Source organism: Puntigrus tetrazona, chromosome 14 (assembly GCF_018831695.1).
Source record: "Puntigrus tetrazona isolate hp1 chromosome 14, ASM1883169v1, whole genome shotgun sequence".
Lineage (NCBI taxonomy): Eukaryota > Metazoa > Chordata > Actinopteri > Cypriniformes > Cyprinidae > Puntigrus > Puntigrus tetrazona.
Genome location: NC_056712.1, coordinates 17532529 through 17556506, shown reverse-complemented (window position 1 = coordinate 17556506; position 23978 = coordinate 17532529). Strand labels below are relative to the sequence as shown.

The window sequence follows — 23978 nt, the reverse complement described above, 5'->3', positions numbered from 1 at the left end:
CGCTGGATTTCATATGAAAGCAGTGTTTCACAATATAAAAAGAAACTCTAAGAAGATGGATGGATACATAAGTAATTAAAAAGATAGGTGGATGGGACCTACCTATAGCTATACCTATAGAGCGACAGACTATTGGATGGATGAAAGATCAAAAGATTTTGGGATAACAACATAGACAGATGTAAGGAAAGATGAATATTTAGCGTATTAGGAAAAATGGTTAATTGAATAGATAAATTGATAGATGGATATGTTTATTTTATACTTTTTTTTAATATAGATAGATAAATGGGTATATGGATTTTATTGATGGGTAGATGGACAGACAGACGGATGGATGGATGGATGGATGTTAGACGACTGGATGGATGGATGTTGGATGGATGTTAGATGGATGGATGGATGGATGTTTGACAGACAGATAGAAGGAATAGATATATGGATAGAAAGAGGAAAAAATTTATATTTTGAATATATGGATGGATGGATGTTTTGTTGGAGAGTTGCATAATTTCTAATCTGATTTTTTCCCTCAGTATAAGCATTTTGTAATGACTTGCTGCTGAGGAACACTTGCAAAAGATCAGCAGTGCAGAAAGGAATTTGCAAAGCTTGTGGGAACTGCTTGGAACTACTGATTCATATTCTTATTGGTATTATTTTTATTGCAAAAGCTTTATGCAACATGATCCTTGCAGTTTTAAAAGGCTCTAGAAAGTACAGTAGACTTTCAATTCTCAGCATATTTTTTTCTAGGGGCAGTGACGATCTATTTGCGCACTGGCAGGCTATAGATCCTCATCTCTGCATACCGCAGATATAATCCAGCTGGAATGATGGAAAAAGTGTTATGAAACCGAAGCCTACATTTGAAGGCGTTTTGCATACAAAGTCTACAGAAGAATATGATTGTAACGCACAGCTCAGCGATCAAAGGCTTGGCTGTTCCTCCTCTGATGTTTTCAGCAAATGTCTGGACTTTACTGGGTCACTGCATCTGGTCAGTGGGCCGCCACATAAACATTTGCAAGGGAAATCCTGGCAGGCTTGTGTTCTTCTAGGTGTCACCCTTCTTTTACAGCTCTTTCCTTAGGGTTAACCTGCCAGCCACAGCTGCCTAATAACACTTGAAAGGAAGTGTCTACTGACAGTTGTGTGGCTGCTGGTGGACACTAAGCAGTTTATTGCCTAGCATGCAGATAGGGACCTAAAATAGATGTTTATAGCTCTGATTTAATGGATTACTTAAAGGAGTTTAACTTTTTAATGAGTGAGCCATTAGTAAATATGCGACCCTGGATCTCAAAACCAGTGATAAGTAGCAAAGGTATATTTGTATGTGTATTTGTATTAAATACCCTATCATTCCACCAAATCATACACCAGTGGAAAACTTATGCAACCAGCTTTCAGTTGATGTATAATTGACCCTTATGAATATATATTGAAATGTATGTATTAAAAGATCATTATATATGTAAGCTTAAACTGTAAAAAAAAAAAAAAGAAAGAAAAGAAAAGTTAATACCCAAAATGACGAATTGCACATGGATTGCATGGATTTTTATTTGACCTTAATGCAGGAATTCGTCTATTTGTGTTCAGGAACAGCATGTGAAATCATTCTCTGTATATTTTCCAGTGGGAAAATGCTGGTATTGTCTCGGCGTTCCGCATGGAAGGCAACTGTACGAGGTTTCATTTGCAAGAGAACGGCTCCAAACATTTACAGCCATTGGAAAAGTCACGCACAAAGCTCGACCTTGTTGAACGATAGACCACACAGACAAGCATTGCGTGCCAGCTATTGTGTTTACCTCCTACTCGCAGGCTCTGGCTTGATGACTTCCCCCAGTTTTAGATGTTGATGAACAGCGTGATAGCACATTCAATTCCTTAATTCCACACCGCTGCAACGAATCTTGCATTTTCATATGCTGACCGTGTCAAAATGTACACCTTATTTTTCTCGTTCGTCAAGTTTGAATGGGAATTTTCCATTATGGAAATGTCTAGTTGTAGTTCTCATTGTTTGTACTCTTTTAGCTCTTGTTAAATATTCTTTCCTACGTGAACAAAAGAGATGGAGGAATCATGAGGACAGGTGGTTTCAGGGACGCTAGTGTGAAATGTTTGTCGATTCGAGCCGGTTGCGAGCGCCTGCAGCTCCAGACAGCGCCCTTTTCACATGTCTGCTTCAACTGTTATGCAACTCACCACCTAACCCTGTTCTGTCTTCCTGTTGCTGATTGGCCCGGGGGAAACCTCATATTTGCATATCCTTTCCAAACTGGGCGATTGAGAGTGAGCTCTGGATTTCTCTACTGATTTACTTCTGCTGTTGTCTTTCACTTCCATTAAGCTTTAGAAAGCTTAACCAAATCATTACAATCTGCTCGATTGCATTATCGAAGGATAAACTGGATGAACCATAGCAGAGGCCCAGAATGCCACTGTTTTTTTTATTTTTTTGCCAGAAATATGTTTCTGTGAGAAGGAGCTTGAGTCAATAAATTGAAGATTGCTCGGGTTTCTGTTTGTGAATATAATATGTATTCGTGCTGGCTTACGCGTAAGGGTTTCGACAGCAAAATTGTCCTGTTATGCAACGTATCGGGCTCCAGATTTGTCTAATCGAATCATGGGAAAGGTATTTTACCCATATATAGACCACGGTAAGTCTAAAAGCGGAGCGGTTAGAGTTTGCAGCCTTTTGAATGCAGTTTGATTGCAAATGCACTTGGTTTCAATAAATCCCACGGACCACCAAAGATGGATGGTAAACATTTTTAGTTTAATCTGGCGAGGATAATGAGCTTTAAAATCAAATTAGAAACATATAGATGCCCTTCTGCATAACCACATTACAGGTTTGTAGTTGTAAAAGCACGCACTGAAAGAACTCAGTAAACATCACACTTCTGGAGCCGTTCTGCCAACTGTGCAACTAATCCGTATGATCATGTTTTAAAGGTTCTGATATCATAATCTGCTTTTTTTTGTGAGAAAATGCTAGAGATTAGATTATAACCAGACGAGGCTGAGATGAATGTCTGATTTCCCTTTCGGTTCTGTAGCCTGTTCTGTATCTGCTTCGTGTCTTATTTAAGTTTGACTTGTGGTGTAGTCGTAGGTCAGGACAAGCTCTATATTCTCACAGGGGCCTTGTCTAATGTCATTTCAGGTCACATCAGCTGACCAGACAGAAGCACAATTACTGTAATTTTACATAGCCACACACACAAGGAACTGACAATAATTAGGATGATTTCACAGTCAGATAGATGCCTGAAAAGCCTCAGAGCTTAAAAAGCTGGGCCAGACCTGGCTCGCCAATAAGTTAAAATTAAATTTGAATCGAAATGAATTACATGGCATGCAGTTAATTTGATCCACAGTATTTGCTGCGATAAGCCTCAGAATGTACACATTATTTTGTCAGACGAGTAAATCGTTGAATGTCAAAATGCGGCTTTTCAGTCCATATGTTGTCCACAGCATTTTGAATTGTATTTTTTTTGTTTATATTGTAACACATGCAAATAGCCGTTACGTTGCACGCTGCTGTTTTTAGTGAAATGTTTACCACATTTTTAAGACATATTCAATACAGTATGACGCGTTGCAACAATATTAAAATCTTATTAAAAACATAATTACTATAGTATATAAATGTAATTTTAAGCTGCTTTCCACCTCATATTAAATTTTTACTATAATCAAAGTGTATTAAATTCATAATGATATTAAAAAGACAATGGGAGAAATAATAATGCCTGTTAAATGTATATTTTATATTATTAGAAATTCTGAAATAAATTGAAAGCTGTATGTGATTTTTTTTTTTAAAGATCATATAGATCCATTTACAATCAAAAACATGACAAAAGGCACCGCTGTAGACTGTTGGCTTAAAATGGCTATATTTTTGTGACCGTTACAGAATTCTATTCATCCACTGCCATCTTGTCTTGCCGAGTGCCAAACACGTTAAGCGGCTTAATCTGTATTTTAATGTACTCCAGTCCAGATTTTAAGTCAGATTAACCTTTTTTTTTTGTAATTTTAGCCAAGAGCAGTTTGATGATTGTGCCCGAGCGCATTAACCCCAAACACATTTCCACAACTACTCCGATCTATGGAAACAAACCTCTCCAGTGTTTGGTCTTGGACGGTGCATGAAAGCTAGGAAGCGCGTTGTGACAGGAATACGACTGGGTGCTTCAGCTCTGCCAGCAGCTCCATTGTAACAAATGTGTTTTACAGGGCAGGTTGTTTTGTCTGGCCTCTTTTCATTGTGGGCACTTTGCCCTGCAGCCATTTTCCTCAAAGGAAACCTCGTCATGTCCTTTCTGTTTCATTTCTAAGACTTATGCAAGGCTGTCACGCCTTTGTTCTACTTATTCTTCCTGACAATTTGTGTACATTATAAAGGCCAATGTCTCACTTACGCTTCGAAAGGATCGTGACCCACCAAGCATACAGTATGACAGCTATTTTCCGCTTCCGACATCGAAATCGAAGCTGTGAGGTGGAATTAACAGGGACACAAAGTCAGCTAAACGTTCTGGGCTGCACTTTTTAAGTCAATACTCGTTTCCTCTCTCTCAAGGGGCAAGGAACAAGATCAACAAAATCTCCCCCTCTCGACAAATACTCCAACAATTGCCAGTGGAAACTGTCCTTGGGACGATGTTTAAAGAGTGATGGATTGAGGGACTTTTGTCCATGCGTTTCTGGGAATTTATCGATGCTATGAAGCTCGTTTAGTTTGCTCGGTTTAGAAGTGGCTTGCACTTCGCCGCTCATTCAAAACAGCGGGAGTTTTCCGCACACGATCCGTGTGATAGAGTTCCTTGGACACAAAGCGGATTTAGAGAGGGAAGTGCGGGCGTCTCTCCAACTAGGACAGAATGTACCGCACGAGTCCCGCTCACATGCATAAATGCGCACGCAGCTGTCATTTTGCACTGCTGATGAATCAATGCAGCGTTTGAGTTTTTATTGGCTTTGGTGTCAGATGTGCACTAGCTGTTGATGGCCAGACTCGATGTTTTGCAGCTCTCGGACAAACTGGACTTTCAGTGCTGGGTGGAGAGAGGGGGGAGGGCTGATACTCTAATCCTGTGCTGCATGCATGTGTTTACACCTCCTCTCTAATGTCATGTGCTCTCATGTGCACTGAGTGCCTCTTATGCAAAGAACTCCGACTGAGCTGAAATGCACAAAGCACCACCAATCAGGTTCATTTTAGTACACGTTAAATGAGATTGTCTGTAGCTGGAAAGATGTTTTAAAATGTTTTCATCCGAATTTCAATGGAACAAACAAGTTTTTCTTAAAAAACTTAAAAAAGGTTTAACAACAACAACATTGAAAATTAAAATAAACTGCATAATTGTACGTATAAGAAATAAACACACACGCACTAAAATAGTAATACAAATGAATAAAGTGACTTAATATATTGAATAATAATAGTTATTATTAAAATGGATAATTGACATGAGGCTTAATTAATTGAAAACATACACACACACACACACACACACACACACACACATATATATATATATATATATATATATATATATATAAACTATAATATATAATATAAAATGTTTATTTTTTTCAATCATTTTTATTATTTATTAGTAGTAATAGTAGTAGTATTAGTGAAAATAACAAAAAATATAGACTGTAGCAAAGGCCAATTAAATTAAATAAACAAACTGAGACATATGTATGAACACCCCGTAATGCATTTTGCACCTGCAGTCTAGCTAAAGCATTTGTGCATTACTAACGCAGCGCTTTCCAAGTTATGATCGGAGTCCTCTATCCACAGTTTGTCCAGTCTTATCAGCTTAGCGTCCTTTTCCTTCGACCTAGCTGGTGATTCACACTGGAACTTTGTGCTCGCATTTAAACTCTTTTCTAACTTTTTAACAAGAACCGATTGTGCTCCCCAGTGTAAAAGCTCTCTCGGCCTGCTCGGCGTAGTGAAAGCCGAAATTTATCTTCTTCCTGAAGGAGAGCGTGTGTTTGTTTTCTAATTTTATCTGAATGCATTATTTCGGCATTGGCTGCCAAAATGCTGGTTTAAATTAGAAGTGTGGAGAATATTCAATGCGCCAGCACTGGAGTCCCTCCAACTAGTGTAAAAGTGGACGATGAGCGAAAAAAACAAAAACAAATGCGGTTAATAATTAGGCATTACTGCTGCATCAGGTCATTTTTTAAAATGAGGACAGAGAGAGAAATCTATGAGCGTATAAATAAAACTACCCCATTAAATCCAAAATATCAGAACGTCTTAGCAGGCAAGAGTGCAAAACAGGGCAACCGCTTGGAAACCCATTAGAGTTGTTTGGGTTGCACAGGGTCAGAAGCTCCTATTTAATGATGCAGGCTGCGGATGGCATAATGCATGTGGGGTGGAGGTTTGTACTTAGATCAGAAGCCCGTGTACTAATTTGAAAGGTCAGATCCCTTGTGTGTCGTCATTTTCATTTCTTAACAGCTGAAACCCCAACACTTCAGCAGTTTAACTGTATTTTATGTCTCTAGCTATAAACTTCATCATCCTGAAGAAATTTGCAGAGTAACATGTTTTCACTCGAAACAGTGCACATGCTAAAAATCTAATAAACTTTTAAAACCCACAAAATACGTGTGGCACTGAGCTGCAAAATCACTGCTAGTAACTTTTTACAGTAAACCATACAACCGTAAAGTAAATATTAAACTCTGTCGTATTTAAACATCCTTTCCAAGCTGCGTCGGGGGTGCCAAAGCGCGTATTTTTACTTTTAAAGCTTTCAGTAAACTTTTAAATCTGCATGTTCAAAGTGATGTCAGGCCGTAATGTTTTTTTTTTCACAGTGTTGGTTTGAATGAAATAGCATTAGCAGCAGCTCTGTAGAAGTTCAATTAGACGAATGTGGAAACACTTATTTATGCCTTAGGTCTATTTTTTTAACAAATTGCTACATAAACAGCTCTGTATGAAATACAGGTTTTGTTAATAGTTCTGTGTTAGTGTGTCTGTGTCTTTCTGTAAGTAGACGACTTGTATTGAGCAGCTGCAAACACGTTTGGTCCTATACGTTTGCTCCAAATCTCTTTTAGCTTCTTTTATGACTGAGATTTTTGTTATATAAATGAAATATACAGATTTTTATTGGCCTTTTTTGGTTGCAAAAATTCACGTATTTAACCCCTTTTTAATGCATGCATTTAGTTAGTAAGTTGTTTTCATTTATGGCTGTAAATAAAATCCAAAAATCCCTTTGGCATTGGTAACATTTCTGTTTATTTATTTTTTGGCTTAAATGTCATTACTCACGTTGTTGCCCAAGTGTGGAAAGTCTGGGAAGGAGTGAGGCTGTAATTTTATTATGTCCAGGTGTTCTGCCAGCGACTTCCTGAATTCAGTTGAAGTCGATGTTTCACCAGAATTCAAGTCTGCTAAATCCGTCAAACATTAAACGGAGAGCTAAAGTGTGACCAAAATGTTTGGACATTTCCACCTGTCGAACATGCAACACGCGAATACTTCGGAAATGGCGTTATTCCCTTCAGCCGCCGAATACATTTTAATGTCATTTCGGTTTGTATGCGTTGCACTTTTAATCTTTTAGTTTGATCCGGTTTCATCCAGAACAGTCAGGCCATTACATAGTTCTTTCTTCAGTACCACGTATCTTCCCTGGGGCATTTCGCATAAAAATGTCTTTCACACGCATCTCTCATGCCTGGATTGTTTTTAGCGTCTTAGCAGTTTACGTCTTGTGCAGTTTGCAGTTTAACTGTTTTCATCTGTGTTGATGAGATATGAATATACTTATCATGCATACAGGAAAGGCGTGTGTTGAACGGTTTGTAAACTAGGACATCTCTCCATCTGCTGTCAATAAACAAGGGAATGAACGCTTTATATAAAAAAGTAAATAATCCAATATTCGTGTCATTTTCTGTGCAAAGTCAGAGAGTCTTGCGTCCTGAATATGAAGCGTGCATGTGTTTTTGTAGGATTGCAGTGTTGTGCGACTGAGGCTTGCAGCACACTAATAATCTCTAGCATGCTTGTGTGAAGCACTGCCTTTCCCAAACCACAGGGGAGTTGTAAAACTCTCTAGAGAACTCTGTGTTCCTCCTCAGTCGGTTGAAATAGGCTGTATGTTGAGCATATGGGACAGGTGGGTAATAATTACTGTGTCAAATTATATGAAGAAACAAACAGAGAAATGTACAGGGAGCCATGCCGGCTCGACTTCGTCCTGCAGTGCCGTGTAAGCACCATGCAATTAGTCTCACTCCTCAAACTTATTATTACAGCACGACTTCATTTTTATGACTTCCCATATTTCATCTTTAAAGGTGCTTGGGGCATCAAAACAAAAAGCAAAAACAAGCTGGATGTGGATGTGTTGGCATTGAAAATCAGCTTGTTTCAAGGCTCATAAGACACAACTTTAATACTTCTTTTGTGGTAATTCATCTTCATTGTGTCACGTTGAACCGAAATTGCCCCGCTTCACCATGGAGACTTTAATGATTAGAATTGCAGAAGTTGCAGCCGCTTTACTTGACAGAAGGAATGCTGTAAATTTCCCGCTGCTGGTCTGTTAGAGGCATTTCTTCCCCTTAAGGTGTAAACAGGAAGAGAGAATGATAGGCTAGTATTTGGCAGAGCTCAGACTGGATAACAATCTCACCACTCAGCTAAAACACATCTTAACATTAAAGACGTTAATTAATAAGTAAATGAAAAGCAATTCTTTTTTGATTGTTCCCTTTTGACGTTCTTTTTACTATAAGAACCTTTGAAACTACACAACAACAAATTGTTTTTGAACGTTAGAATATTAGTAGATTGGTTAGGGTTAAAGGGATAGTTGACCCAAACGTTAAAATTATAATTAATTACTCTCATATCATTCCAAACACACAAGACCATTGTTTGTGTAACATAAATTAAGACGGTTTTAATCAAATCCAACAGCAACGCAACAGAAATATTCAAGGCCTAGAAAAGTAGTAAGAACATCGTTAAAATATTCAGCAATTTCTTGACATGAGGAATGACATGAGGGTGAGTAAATAATGACAAAATGTTTATTTTTGAGTGAACTAGATAGTTAGTAGAATACGCAGAAATCTACTTCCACATTTATTTGGCTACATTTACATTACGTGGTTTAAGTGATGCAAATTCTGCAGTTTTCTTCCTCCGTGACACAGATCGTATATGACTCTCAAACATGTAAGCAGGATAAAAGTGCATGGGCTCTGGTATTCCCAGTTTGGTTTCCAGGCCTTGTTCGTATGTAGCAATAAATCTTATGTAAATCACTCTGCTAAAAAAGTGAATGTTGCCAGGTCCGTGGTTTTTCTGCAGCAATGGACTCTTGGGTTGTTTTTTCGTCCATAGGTTAGGTTAAAGTGATCTCTCTCCTCATTTGGATGGAGGGGGACCCCCGAAGTGATTTATCCAGTTTTGAGTAGTAACTGGGATGGATTTGTTTTGTAGACCTGGCAACCTGGCAATACGTATTTCCTGGGTGTTTCCAAAGACTTTAGATATACAAAAACTTGGACTTCTATAAACGATGAATTGGAGAAAGTGCGATACGCAATATGGCGGAATATTCCTGCCTTCTCAGTATAAGAGGCAATCCCCAATTGGTAAAGTCACAAGTCATTGCAGCTGCTTTACAAGCTCTGGTTGCTATAAAAAGAGTCAGCATTCTGAGACTCATGTGACTGCACATATTCATTGGCTGGACTTTTTGCCAATTGTAAAAAAAGTGTAAATGCAGATATCTCCTATAGGTCACTTTTAATAAATACAACCTACTACTAGTGAGGTGTCAGTCATAAAGCATTGTCAACACGTGAATCTGGAGACTTCTGTACAGTCCTTTGGCTACATTTTTCATAAATATTTTGAGATTTCATAACTAGGAAAAAGCTGCACTATGTTTTGAAAACTAAGAGGCATGGGCGCACAGACAGCAGGTTAAGCTCAAGCTGAGTTGAAGTGCGTACCTTGCCAAGGTAGGCTTAATTGTGTCCATTACACTAATGCCTTCTTTATTGCTGTAGACATGAGATGAAATAAAGGTGGGTTATATAACTGTCTGAAACATCAATGTCTGATTAGCATGTTCTCTTGCCTCAGACTACAAATGTCTTAGATGTGTAGACAAGCTTATACAATTTTGTACTGAATAAGACAGAACTAGTTTCTAATCCTCTCTTGTTATGCATGTTATGTGTTCTCACTTTCCACACTGAGGCAAACAGATGTAAGAAAATGTACTTAGTCCTTTAGAAATGAGTGCAGGCCTTGCCCTCAGGAGTAACACATTAAAGGACTCATGTTGCAAAATCTTTTGAAAGGAGATTTTCTAAAGAATGTCTTAGTCTCTCTTTACGGTATATATTTAAAACATAATTGAAGCTGTGGGTCTTGAAGTTCCAAAATGAGAAAAAGCACTCCAAAAGTTTTATAGTGTCAAGAAAAAATGTACTTAAGTGTGGTATAGATTTATTGAAATTGACAATGAAATTTCCCTGCACATTTCTGTCAATTGCACTTTATATATTTATATATTCTATATAACATTGTAATGTTTAGGTTTGGGGATAAGGGTCAGGGATCAAAAAATCTAAATGATTAATCTCTAAAAAGTTGAAAGTGCATATACAGTAATGTTTAGAAGTTTCAGTATGTCCAAATTGTACATTTCAGCAAGGTTTCATACTAACTGCTGATACTAAAGTATTAACAATAAGACCTAGCTGACATTATTTGTATACTATATGCCCTAGTTCTGACTTTTTCATTGAATGACTTTTTCCAGTTCATCAGATTGATTTGTTTGTGAATCTGACTGCTCCAGTTCTCAAGTTCAAATCACTGACTCAATGAGCTGGTCCCAGTAGCTTGCTGAAGGGGAAGATTAGCACTGAATTACAGCCTACGTTTTGGCCTATTTCTCACACAGAACTCAAAATTCTTGGTATATATACAGTCGAATGAGTCATATGGACTACTTTGTGTTACTTTTTTAGTGCTGTTACATCCCTTTTAAGCTTTCAAAGCTTCATTCCTTATTCATTGTAATTACAAAAATTGAGCAACCCAGTTATGTTTTACATTATAAAGTAACCAAGGGAAGTAATTCTTTGTTCTCCAAGAAACTCAATGATTTCTCAACAGTGTCAGCTCATGGTTTATATCATCTGTAAAAATAGTCACTGGATGAAACAAGCAAGCATTGTGCTGCTGCACTTTTAACTGCAGATTCATTTATTAGACATTTTTGAATAGATACAGTATGAAAGATACCACAATGACCTTGTCATCGCGTTGGTGGTTCAGGCCTTAATTTTACCTTATGTCACACCATTGTTTAGAAGCATTTTTGTCAACTTCTCCCCACGTCACAGGGCAACATTTCCTTAAATAGTATCTAGCCTGGAAACTTATGAATCTCAAGTTTCCTGAGGCAGGAAAAACTGAATGGTTTATGTGATCAGAAATAACTTCTGCAGTGCCTGCTAAATCAACATACGTTCAGTTGTGGTGGGAATATCTTGAGAGATTTGTACGTACAGCACTCATTGGCCTCAACGCCTAGCAACCAGATCAAAACATTTAATGCTGTTCTTATTTACGACACAAATTGTAACATGCAGGCATTGACCAGGTGAAGTCATAATCCTTCTGTTAATGCAAATGTTGATGGACTAAAGAGTAACAAGAGCAGGCCCAGCTGTCCTCCTTTTATACTTTTAGAAGCATTTATACAGACAATGGCAAGAGTGGTTCACCTGTGCAGAGATCAGGCTAACTGCACTCCAAGGCCTCTGTTGTTGGACTGAACCAACGTCATGAGGAAGAGATGTACATCCGGGTTGTGTTTTGAAAACACTCACTTTTAACAATGCCCACCCTTGAGGTAATATCCAGTGTTGTTTACTGTATTTAGCTTCCTGTAGGACTAAAAGTTTGCAGATCCAAAAGTTTGATTATTCCACAGTCGTGACAGGCTCCAAACCTAATTCCAAAAAATACACAATTTTACAATTATGCTGCACGCATCATTAATGCAGTGTAAATAAGTGAGGTAAGCCCAGTTTCCAAAATTTTTCCAGCATCTTCTAAGCAGCTATTCTGTTGTTATGGAATGTAATCGAGGAGCAATGTGTTTTAGAAACTAATCTTCTAAACCTGTATGCGGTTCAAGAAATATGAGCCTCAAGAAACTCTGGCAGAGATTTTTTTTTTTCCTGCTTTCTGCTTTTTTTTCTGAGTTCTGCAAAATTAGACTTCAGATGATGATTCCCAAAAAAGAACACCAGACTGCTGTTAACACGCAATATTATGAAATGTTGAATCATAAAGAGCGATGTGGCAGATGGCCTCAAATTATCTCAAGTGCAACCTTTAGGAAATTGCATCAGCATTAACCAAAGAAACACCTTTATAAGCAAAAAGGTAGATATATTGATTGTTGAGTTGTTGATTAAATGAATGAAAAGATGGATACATGGATATACATTGGATAGATGATGAACACATGGATAGGTAGATGAACAAACAGGTGGATATTTGGGCATTTGATGGATGGACAAACAGATGTACAAGTGGATGGATGAACAGATGGATAGATTAATGAAGAGATGGATAGATGAACAGATGTATATTAATTGGATGGATGATGAATAAATGGATAGATGGTCATTCAATGGAAGGATATTCGATGGATGAACAGATGCGTGATAGATGAACAAACAGATAAAAGATATTTGATGGATGGATGGATGGATAGATATACAAGCAGATGGATGGATGAACAGATGGATAGAGAGATTAACAAGGAGGTGGATAGGTAGATAGATATCTATTGAAGGAATGGATGGATGGATGGATGGATAGATGGATCGGATGAACAGACAGATATACTGATGAACGAACAGACAGATAGATGGATGGATTGTGTTTTTCGCACCTCCTGTCTCTTTGAGATGGCCGGTGGGTTGTGTGTGGGGACGGAGAGAGTATTTATGGCAGGAGACGTGCTGATATCACTCCCAAGGGATCCGAGTGCTGATTGGCTGAGAGTCACACTCAGCTCAGACACTCTGGTATTCAGTCATGCTCCTGCATGTGAGTGCAAGGAAAGCACCTTACACCTTTCTACATTTACATCAAGTAGGGGTTTCAAAGTTCAGAATTGAAATGTTGCTATTTCCAGAGTAATATAAGGTATTCCTTCGATTCTTATGGCATTTGTCACTTCATAATTGTTCTGCAGTGTTTTGCAACTCATATTTTTTCAGTTATGGAACACTACATTCATATGCATATTATTTAATGGAATACAAAGATTTCTTTTGTTATAAGATTTTCTTTCATGGTCTCAACAGCACTTGGCCATATGAGTCTCCTAAAAGAGAGACATTCATAGCAAGAATAATTTCAAAACCAACAAAAATTGACTCTTTCAATTGCCTGTTTTTCTGTTGTCTTAAACTATTCCTCTGAAAATTAAAATTGTTTGAACTTTCCTTAGGGCACATAAAGAGGTCAAAGGGTACAGTTTAGCTGTTTTTGTAGCGCATCGCAGGTGAGACATCTGACCCAGAATCGACCTATCCCTTTACTTGCACCCATTCAACATGCATAAAATTATACAACAACAACAACAATACTCCAACAATCCAACTGTTCAGATTACAACATGAAGCACAAAACCATACCACTCAGAACAACATATCCTTTGGTTAGATGCAGAAAAACAAGTTGATCTGTCTGGCACAGGTACAGCATATCACATTACGGGAAAATTGCTGTAATTTTTGCATTGTACCTGGATAACATAAATATACTCACAGAAGTTGATGAAGGTGATATTAGGAGTTATGAAGATTACTGAAATGGTTATGCATATAAATAACGAAGAAAAATGCATCATATCACTCCTGAGAAGTTTATCCAAGGAGTTGAAGGTGTCATGGCATAATACTTAATATTTTTTTGTCAAATTTAAAACCAAGTCTCAAAAGCCCAACAATTTCAAAGTGCTCATGGCTCATCACGAAAGATTTCGGTTATGTAACAAGGGCGCCTCGATTTCCCCCATGACACATGTCAGTGCTAGAAAACAAGCTGTGCTTGTCCCGTGGTAGGACTCTGAATTCAAGGCTTCCCTCTCAAATCCTCAGCCTCATGCTGGTGGCCTTTGTTCTGCCCCACTTGGTCAGAATAAGATGTTCCAGGCACATTCCTTGCAAGGCTGGTACCACGGAGGAGCAAACCTCTTACACAGACAGCGATTCACAGTGTTTTCCAAACCCCTGGGGAAAGACGGACACAGTTCTTCTCAGATCTCATGCGTCTAGGAAAAATTCCAGCACTGTTAAATAAGAGCACCTTCCCTTTAGCCACATACAAAGGGTCTCTTTTTGAGGAGAGCTTAATAAAAGCCACTCAGATAAAGTTCCAGGATCTTTCTTGCTTTTTTTACACACTTATCATCTACAACACATAAAGCTGAGGAACTAACAAATATACGGTATGTTCTTAAGCCAATCACCCATGAAGGGCAAGAGTCATTGGGCAACTTCTGCTTGGTATGTTTGACCTCTTGCACCAGCTCTGGGATTAGTACAGAGTTTAGGGTGGAACTACTACCCAGATGTGTTTGTGAGGCAACATCCTTTTATGGTCGTGTGAAAGTAACTAGTGTTGCTTTCCAAATCCTCTTTCTATAGGTGGAGTGCAGTAAACCGATCACATTCCCACACCCGTGTAACAACAAGAGTGTAGCGGCTTACCTCAAAAAAACAGACCATCGTTCTTGTGAATACAAAATGCTCTGTCTTGAGAGATAGCGGTGTATGTTTATGGGAATAAACAGAACTTTCGATTATTTCGTAGAGGCAAATTAAATTCATATACTGCTTTTGGAAAACAGTGAGACCATTGAAAAGATTGTATTTGAAGTATGACAAGTCAATATTAAATCATAAGACATTTTGAGATTAAAATTATTTGGGTCAGGTCAGTTAGGGTGGATACTGAAATAAAACACCCCAAATAATTGGACAAAGATTTAATATTTTATGCACAATGACAACAGAAGTTATTGAGTCAGTACATACACAAACATAAATATTGCTGTGTCATCACAACGAATCTGAAAATGTGGTTTTTAAAACTGGATTTTTTTACTGGTCTGTGGTTATGACTTGCATGCAACTCTAGTTGAACAATGGGTCATGTATTCTTTGCCTTTTATGTCAGAAACAGCTTGACCATATGCTTAGCGCTGCCCTAAAAAAACTTCTGTTACAGGGCAGTATATTAATAATTTTCAAAAGCATTTTATAAAGCCTTTTTGTACAGATTATATAATTTGTATAACCTCATAAAGACTTGTGTATTTATACAAGTTAAGTAACTAATTTACGTATTAGTTTGGATTGAACTTTGGATGCTATGATGTAATTTAAAGAAATATTTTTACTTATAATTTTATTTGGGAGCTGAGGACCTGTCGGTGCATTCCATTAACGTAGTAAACACTTTCGGCTTATTATGGCTTTGTGTATTTATATTGTCAACTTTCTTGTAAAGGATCGGCAAAAAAAATCCCGAAGTAAACATCTGTCGCGTTTGATTCTGTCTCTACAGGATGCACCTGGGAGCGAGAGGGAGGCTGTTTGTATAACGTGAGAATGAGGTAACAACGTTTACACGGCGGATCACACTCAATAACTTTCCACAACAGGGTATTAGATCTGAGGCTTAGGAAATAATGTCACTCTGCTGAAAAATGGCACAAACAGCCTACTGTGAGCCTATATTTACATGAGAGGACAAACAAGTAGAATTCTCAGTGCACTGTAACTCGCTCGCATGCAAAGCCGGCCACACTTCACCAGGCCTTGACATAGAAAGCCGCCCACTACACCAAACTGAAACAGATGTTGGGAGTTGCATAACAGCAGAGGTCTTGCAGCTGTTTTGGGAAGAAGAGCAAATGCCAAATCACCAGCGAATTTGGTCTGAACATTGTACCATTGATCAGTGTTTAAAGAAGGTTGTTTTGAACCAGACCAAAAAAAAAAAAAAAAAAAAAAAAAAAATATATATATATATATATATATATATATATATATATATATATATATATATATATATATATATTTGTATAATAATGACATATTAGTATTGTTATTATATAAATAAATATAATAATATTATAAATAACATTCTTAAAGTATGAATCTTTATATTCACAAACTTCACAAATAGGTATTAATTTATATTTAATGCGAGGTTTGTCTATCATTCTCTCTGGAATCAAATTGTCTGCCTTTTTGCCATATAGATTTTTGTTAAATTTGAGGGATTTTAGTTCGATGGCGTGCATATCATGCTTTTATTAATGGCAATAAAACAATAATGAAACCTCAGATCTGTGTGCATTTGGATTCTGATATTTCCAGAAGCCATTTCCTTTTAAGCCTCCACCCATGTGCAACAGGACCCGGTGGACGCAAGATCTGCATAACCTTTGAATCTACTTTATTACCGTTAACCTTATCGGAACTTCTGCAGAAATACTCAGTTCTGGGTCTTACGTAGAGGTCTTACCTCAGGGACCTCTCAGAGGCTTGAGTTACGCTGAATGTGGCTTTCCTAAGGAGAGAAAGATGAGGGTTTCACACGCCAGCTCTGTTTTCTCATGCTTTGCCTCAAAGCCGTCTGGATTACTACAGCACAGAATCCAATATGAACCTACCTCTAGCTCTGTTGAACCCTCTTCTTTACTTTACGTATCGTTTTTACAGTTCAGTGGAACTCTCAAACTATGTCGTTTTTAATCACGCACATGATGCAGAGCTGGTGTCAGTGACATTTACCATATCTTTATATTACCAGAAAGAATTTGATTATTCCTATAAACGGCTTTCATTGCATGTTATAAAATGTGAGCAGTGAGAGATGCCACTGCATGTTTGAATAGTAAATGTCAATCATAAACTAGCGTGCATGCTACAAGGACAATATTGGGCTAAATAATTGCATCGTGAAGGCCTTATCTTCATGGACTTTACTCCTGATACCAAACACTGTATCTCAATCCCGTATTAAGGCCAGTGAAGATTGTGCCAGTATTACATCGAATTTTTATGGATATTAACAATCTTAAGAGAACTGTTACAGAGGTCAGGAGCATTCATGTGAACTCATGTGTTTGCACTGTAATGCATGAATTCAGCAGAATACTGAGAAGTGCATAAGCTGTTCTCACCATTGGGGCCTGTTTTGCCTGGTTAAGTGTACGTTATGTTCTGCTTAAATTATATAAAAATGCATGAATTCAGTAGAATGAGGCTGATAACTGGATTAAATCTATTTTACCAAGCTAATCGAGCACTTGTATTTCTCCCATTCCACAACCCAGTAAATTAAACTGCATGCTGTTTATTAGGGGTCTCGTTCTCATAATCGGGTGCTGGCTAACTGCTAACTTTATCTAAAAACCAATCAAGACAGCCAATTTTATATAATTTTTACAAATGAAGAATTTAAAGAGATCATATGTATCCATTTCGATCTAAAACTGGAGAAATGTCCTTTCCCTACATGAAGAAAAAGAAGACCTGAGCATCTTATTTAGTGTAAACATAAGGTTTATTGCAATGTGCATTTTGCATCCATCAATTGTTTAAAAAAAAAAAAAAATACTATGGACACAATGTAGCAACAATACCCATGTTTTCAAAAAGACTGCGGTCAAAAAAAAAAACAAAAAAACTTCTCCCTGTGAAAAGTTCCACATGGTCCTGTTGGCTTGTGAGTATTAGGCAAGTCTTTGGTAGTTAGAAAACGCAAAGTTCATTCGAAAACATGTGGCCCTTTCCAGACACCGTCGTGCCTGTTAGTTGGTTGGCATAGGTCAACAGAACATTCGCAGCAACATCATCCACCTCCGTTTCAGAACATTTCTTTTTACATCAGTCGCTAATTTACAGAACTATGCAAATGTATACAGATTTTCATTCCCACAATAAGAGAAAAATCATTCTTTTTTTTACACATAGCCCATATAAACAAGTTGATTTTGTTCCGTTTCAAAACACAAACAAGCAATAATCCCCGTAAGCAGCAGGCCCCATCTGCAGAAATACAAGCGATGCTATACAAATCATATGGCAGGAGTCACCGCTGTGGACAGGTCCGTCTCCATCGTCCTTACGGGGGCTAAGAAATGTCCACAGCATTAGGGATCAATGACGTGGAGGGCATGAACGTGAGTCCCGTATAGCTTGCGTCAGGTGGGGCTGTGGGGGCATCTCGCAGAGGACGTATACATTTCCTTGGCTTGACTTGGATAGGCCAAAGATGCGCTCTCGGCCAGCTCCATCAGGCAAACCCCTCTCCGTCTCTTCGTGAGAGGGACCAAGGGAAAGCAAGGCTGGGCCCCCTTCCTAGCAAGGGGCACTTCAGTCCCATTGTACAGTAACCTCGGACGTCTACATCACTCTCTCTTTTCCGCGTTAGTCCGAAGAGATTGTCAGATATTACTGAACTAGGCCACTTGTCGCAATGCTTTCATTTCAGGTCAGGTTTTCATCTGTACAGCCAGCTTCATCTTGAAGTTGCATACTTGGAGGTCCATTTCAGGTGAGAGCTGTGGCTCTGCCCGCCCCATGGCAGAGCCACTTATACAGCAGACCCCGTGCTGTTGTACTGGTGCTCGCCGTTCTCGGAGGAGCCCAGCTCCTGGGGCTCCAGGGGGAGGCTGGAATCTGAGGGCAGACGTGACTGAAACTTCTCCAGCTGCTCTGGGCTCGCCAGGTTCTTCAGCAGGCTGTTCTCACGCTCCAACTGGTTGTTCTTCTCTGCCAGTTCCTTGATCTGCTCTTTCAAGATCTCGACTTCCTCCCTGACTGCATACATTAAGTGATTCTTCACAAGATCCTATGAGGGAAAAAAAAAAACATTTCTATGATCAAACCACGACTTTGTACTTATAAGTGCAATGCCACAGATCTGTTTGCACTGTAATGCATGAACTGAATAGAATGAAGAAATTTTACTCCTTGAATGGTCTCAAATGACTTGCTATTTTTAGGGATCCTGATCTCACAATCAGGATCAGTTTTAAAATGCTGACTGTACATTATGTTCTTATTTTTCATTTAACCTATTTTGAGGGGGGAAAGAGAATCAATCTAGGAATGATGTTTCTATTTTTCTACTTAAACGTAACTTTTTATTCCACCAAATAGGTTCTGGGTTACCAAGTGTTTACACATTTTAAGCATGATTCATATACTGTTAGGGGTAATCTTAATACATAAAAGTATATTTATTTGTACAAACTACTGCATTTATGCTTTAATTTACTGTTAACTATCAATAATTAAAGTAATTATAAATAATTTTAAAAATAGTAGTACTAATTGGTACTAAATGGTTGCAGAAGTTACTAAGAGGATTAAATGGGTTAAAACTAATACTTTTACAAAAAAGAGAATCTATCTAAAAATCAAAAGCATGTTTCTCTTTATTTTGGTTTCATTTCCAACATCCTAAATCTACAGTCAGGTTATTTCAAACGTGGCTCTGGATTCATTTGTTTACATATATTGTGAGCATGAGGTGCCGTAAGACAAAGCAATTAAGATTACTTTTTAATAAATATGGTCGTTATGGATCTGATTTTGTTAGCTATACGGTGATATTTAATGCACATCTTAATAAACAACACGTTAAGACCTTTGAGGGGAAATTGGTTGCAGATGTCACTGGAGGGGGGTGAAAGAGGGTAAAACAAAGACTTGTTTTAAACAAAGGGTTGCATGTATTGTTGCACGGTGACCTTTGACTTTTACTGCAGGTGGGCCAACAAAGCACAGGCAACGAAGGTAAATGCGGCAGCTCTAGAGCGTGCCACAGCTCTGGTTACAGCCTACACAGAAACTAGATACTTTCCACTGCACTTCTACAGTCCTGAGCTCATTCTAAGAGGGGACCGACCGTGATGTTAAAAACAACTTACCATTGCTTGTTCGATCTTGTTGTCAATTGCCACAACGCTTGCGCCAGAGGCACTGCAAAAGACAAAGAAACAAGGTATTAAAACGCAGCTCAGGCACCGCAGCAGTAAACAAGTAGTCTTGTAGTCGCGGCGAACCGTCCAAAAGAAAAACATCCCGTGAACCCATAAAACCAGCCTACCTGTTGTCTAGTTTGACTGATACTACATCCCCTCCTAGGAAGGACGAGAAGAAGGAGATGGAGAAATTGTGCAGCTGATAGACTGCGAGCTCCATTGGCGTTTTGAACATCTCCGTGCTCATGTTGAGTACAAGACCCGTCTGAATAATACTTCTCGCCACGTTTGCGACTTGTTCGGACACGAGTTTAAGATCCTTGTTTGTGCTTCGTTGCTCTGTCGCGACGCGCGCAGAGAAGCCGGGCGCTATGAGAGAACTAGGAGCGGTTTCGGAGAAACTCTGTCGGCTAGTGATGCTATTTCTGCCGCAGCGGGGCTTTTATACTCGGCGCGGTGACGTCGCGTGACGCATGCATACATTATTCAAATGAGGCTTGTGGCATAGATTTTCTTTCTGCCCTCTCACTGAACTCGCTCAAAGAACACACAGCGTGCAGCGGCAACGAGCCGCGGGACAAACCCTCAAAACACATCAACACAAACAGCACACGCCGTTACCAAGCGGCCGTTAACGTTACTTGTTGCGTCGTGTTTTGATAAGCGATACATTTTGACACGTTATGACAAGCCGCGGGAAATCGAGAACGCGGTTGTTTGGGTCCAGGTTAGAATGTCACCAAAGTCCTCACTAATTTGTTACGCTGTGAAAAACAGCAATTAGTTTATTAAGAGTAGCTAAAATTACACAATCTGTGCCTCCAGGTGTTCGTACGTTTGCAGTCGACAATGCATGCACAAGACAGTTTGGGAAATGAGTTCAAACAATAGAATTTTCTCACAGTATTTTTTTCTCCACAGTTTAACTTTAGCCTTTAGTGCCTCTAGCGGGCAAACCGCGCATAGCAGAGATAAATAAGCCCTCCACCTGAAGGCTGGGATCGAAGTAACTGGTGGATATTAGTCAATAAGCCGGTGTTTGCACAGTTTGCTGGCTCAGAATGTAAACACGCTGTCCTTTAGTTTGGTTTTTTAATATTTAAGCTCATACCAAACGAATTTTACGACGAGCACACCATAAAAATATCCTTTGAAATCTAATACGTGTTGTAGACTCAAAATGCATATGCAATTGTAATGAAACCGGACCTTAGTTTAGGTTTTGTCCATTTTACAAACGTACACATCAGACAAAAATACTTCATTCGCACAATTTCAGCTTTGTAAACGGAAAGAAATATTTTTGAATGGGTGCACGAGAGTAAAAAGTAATACATTACCTCACTGCAAATTATTTCAACTTTTAAAAGGCTCACAAAGCAATTTATGTGTCAGGTAAGGCGGCAATAAAATATGTGCATGTTAGCTACTTATATTTATGACTTTATTAAAAAAAATAATTATGAAAAAAGCAAAACCGGAATCTCAAATTCATCCGTTCAAAGTTCTTTCCGCCACTCAATATCGTTTGGTTTATTGGTAAGCGCTTTTAAGGATGGCGTGTGCTAGCGACGTTACACAACGTTTCTCCAATGTCATGAAAATGCAGTCACAAAGTGACATCCTATGCACTTTATCGGCTCTTTCGCTACAGTCTACAGCCTATCGTCTTTTGTGAGTGGAGCGAGAACCTGTCTAGATCCCAGCGAAGCCCTTTGAAAGGTGACGGCTCAAAGTTGATCCACCTAATGAGGTTTCACAGAAAAGCACAAATTAGTGACCGTAGCGCTGTCACTTCCCATTTCACGCAGAGTTAGTAACGCTGCCAGATTAGATTTCACTGGGACACCCCAGAAGCAAGTTAACGTCTTTCTCGTTTGACAGATGCTGAACTCCTGGAGAGCTTCAGTCACGTAATTGGCAAGCACTTGTACAGTTTGTACTGTATGAAATGATAATCATACCTCAGATGAAGGGGGAAAGACTGCGAAGTGCCCTCTTAATTTAAAGAAATAGGTATCTTGCAGAGGGTCCGCGGATAATTAGGTATCAACAGAACCTTCCCGTCCTGCAGATTTAGTGGAAGGTAATAGTACAAAACGGGGACAACCAGCTTCTCAAACAAAGAGAAAACAGCATACATTACATTCCAGTGGGATTAGGATGTAATGTAGCTAAAACGTATTTGAGATTGGATAAATAATGCATTAATAATTCATGGAATAATGCATTGTGATGCAGCGAGATGAGCAAACAGATGCTCTATTCAGCTGCCACTCCTAAAAAAAACCCTGCGCATCACAGTAAACACAGATGTGGCATGGTACAGTATGTCTCCGTCTGACACCATGGTCAGGGTGGAGATGTCCCAGACTCGCTCTAATAAACAAATCATTTACACGTCCACTCCACGGTGTAGAAACTTTAAGACTGGTCTTAGACTGTCCATTAGGTTCAGTTCATAAACGCTAATTATTAATACTTGCAACACAACAAACCATACTTGGTAAACTTGGTTAGCGCTTGCATACGTAAGGACACACCAATAATTACAATGAAGGAATGTGCGGAATGGCACATTTTCAGTCAGTCAGGTTTGCATTCCGTGAATAGTTGCTGCTTATTAGGACAAAAAATTAATCTAGTGTACTTAAAAGGACAGCTAGAGAGTCACCTTCGCCGTACGTATGGATCAAATGTGTAAATAACACCATCTACAGTGTAAGCCCTTGACTTTGTTTCCTACAAAAACAAGTTATGCGAGATAACCCATCTGTAATTGCTTTCTAACACGATCCACAGCGGATGATAAAGGCAGTCACGCACTTCGCTGACTGAAACATAACGATTTTTGCACCTCGTAGAGCGAGGCGTGCGGTATTTGCCTGTTTGAGTGGTTAAACGAGACTAGCTCTCCTCACTCACGTTCACACCTTCACAATCAATCCGTCAGCTGTCAGTAGTAATGACACACTCACACGATGCCATCATTCTCACACTTACCGCCTGTCCCTCCGCTTAAATAGACTAGGTGAGTAGAAAGGTGGCAAGCTCATGGCCGTTGCTCTGGGAGAAAGTCACTTAAATGCAGAAGCAGCCCGAGATGCAACTTTGAGACTCCAGCAGAGTTGAACGGAGTAAAAACGTCCCATTCTCTTGGCTGGATGGGAGGGAGGTAGACATACAATGATATTGTTTCTTTTTTTTCCCCCTTCGTTCTCTGTCTGGCTGTTCTCTTGAGGCAAATACCCAGAATTTCTGCTTTGCACGTGGCACGATTGATTAGTGACTCTCACTGCGACACGATTGAGAATATTCAAAGGGCGATTAATTATTAAAGTCAACAAAATGACAGCTGGGATTTCCTAGAATATTCATCGCAGATGAATTCCATTTAGAATTTTCCATGTCCGTTTATGGCATAAGTTCCCTTTTGTTAGAAGAGAAAAGACGTGTTTCAACTTTTATGTACATAGCCTGCTCGTTTCTCGGCAGACAGCTTTGTTTTATGTTTCTGACGGTCTGAAAGGACTCATGCATGACTGCGAGCAGTAATGCCGTACGTGCAGAGTATGGCTGGGTGTTTGTTTGCCTACATTAAACATGTTGGTACAGGAGATGTGCATGCAGGGTGTTATGCAAAACGAGATTAGCCATCCATTACTTTAATTCGCTGAATACATTAGATTGTCTAATTGCCTGAATCAAGAACGCATGAGTAATTCTTACAGGCATAATTCAGGTCAGCCTGTGAGCAAATAGGTTTGTTGGCATCTATAAGCTAAATAATTTTTTTGTATGTTCCGGAAGTAAAACATTTGAACATGA

The 23978-nt window shown here is 38.9% G+C and overlaps 1 protein-coding gene and 1 long non-coding RNA gene across 3 annotated transcripts in view; one reads left to right on the top strand and one right to left on the bottom strand.

The window, feature by feature from the left end:
- The window catches only part of LOC122358056, a 140148-nt gene that overhangs the window by 103546 nt on the left and 12624 nt on the right, over nucleotides 1-23978 (top strand). Inside the window, exon 3 of the long non-coding RNA XR_006252565.1 lies at nucleotides 15713-15761. This is a non-coding gene — a long non-coding RNA (uncharacterized LOC122358056). The remainder of the gene's footprint in view (nucleotides 1-15712; nucleotides 15762-23978) is intronic.
- tsc22d3 (TSC22 domain family, member 3) overlaps nucleotides 17704-23978 on the bottom strand; it is a 28924-nt gene continuing 22649 nt past the window's right edge. The window contains exons 1-3 of one of the 2 annotated variants that reach the window (XM_043257796.1): nucleotides 20276-21502; nucleotides 20097-20148; nucleotides 17704-19012 (exon numbers count right to left, since the gene is read on the bottom strand). In XM_043257796.1, the coding sequence (XP_043113731.1) occupies nucleotides 18755-19012; nucleotides 20097-20148; nucleotides 20276-20397 (432 nt within the window). In that variant the 5' untranslated portion in view covers nucleotides 20398-21502 and the 3' untranslated portion in view covers nucleotides 17704-18754. Of the gene's footprint in view, nucleotides 19013-20096; nucleotides 20149-20275; nucleotides 21503-23978 lie in introns of those variants that run through there. The other variant, XM_043257795.1, reaches the window with a different exon arrangement.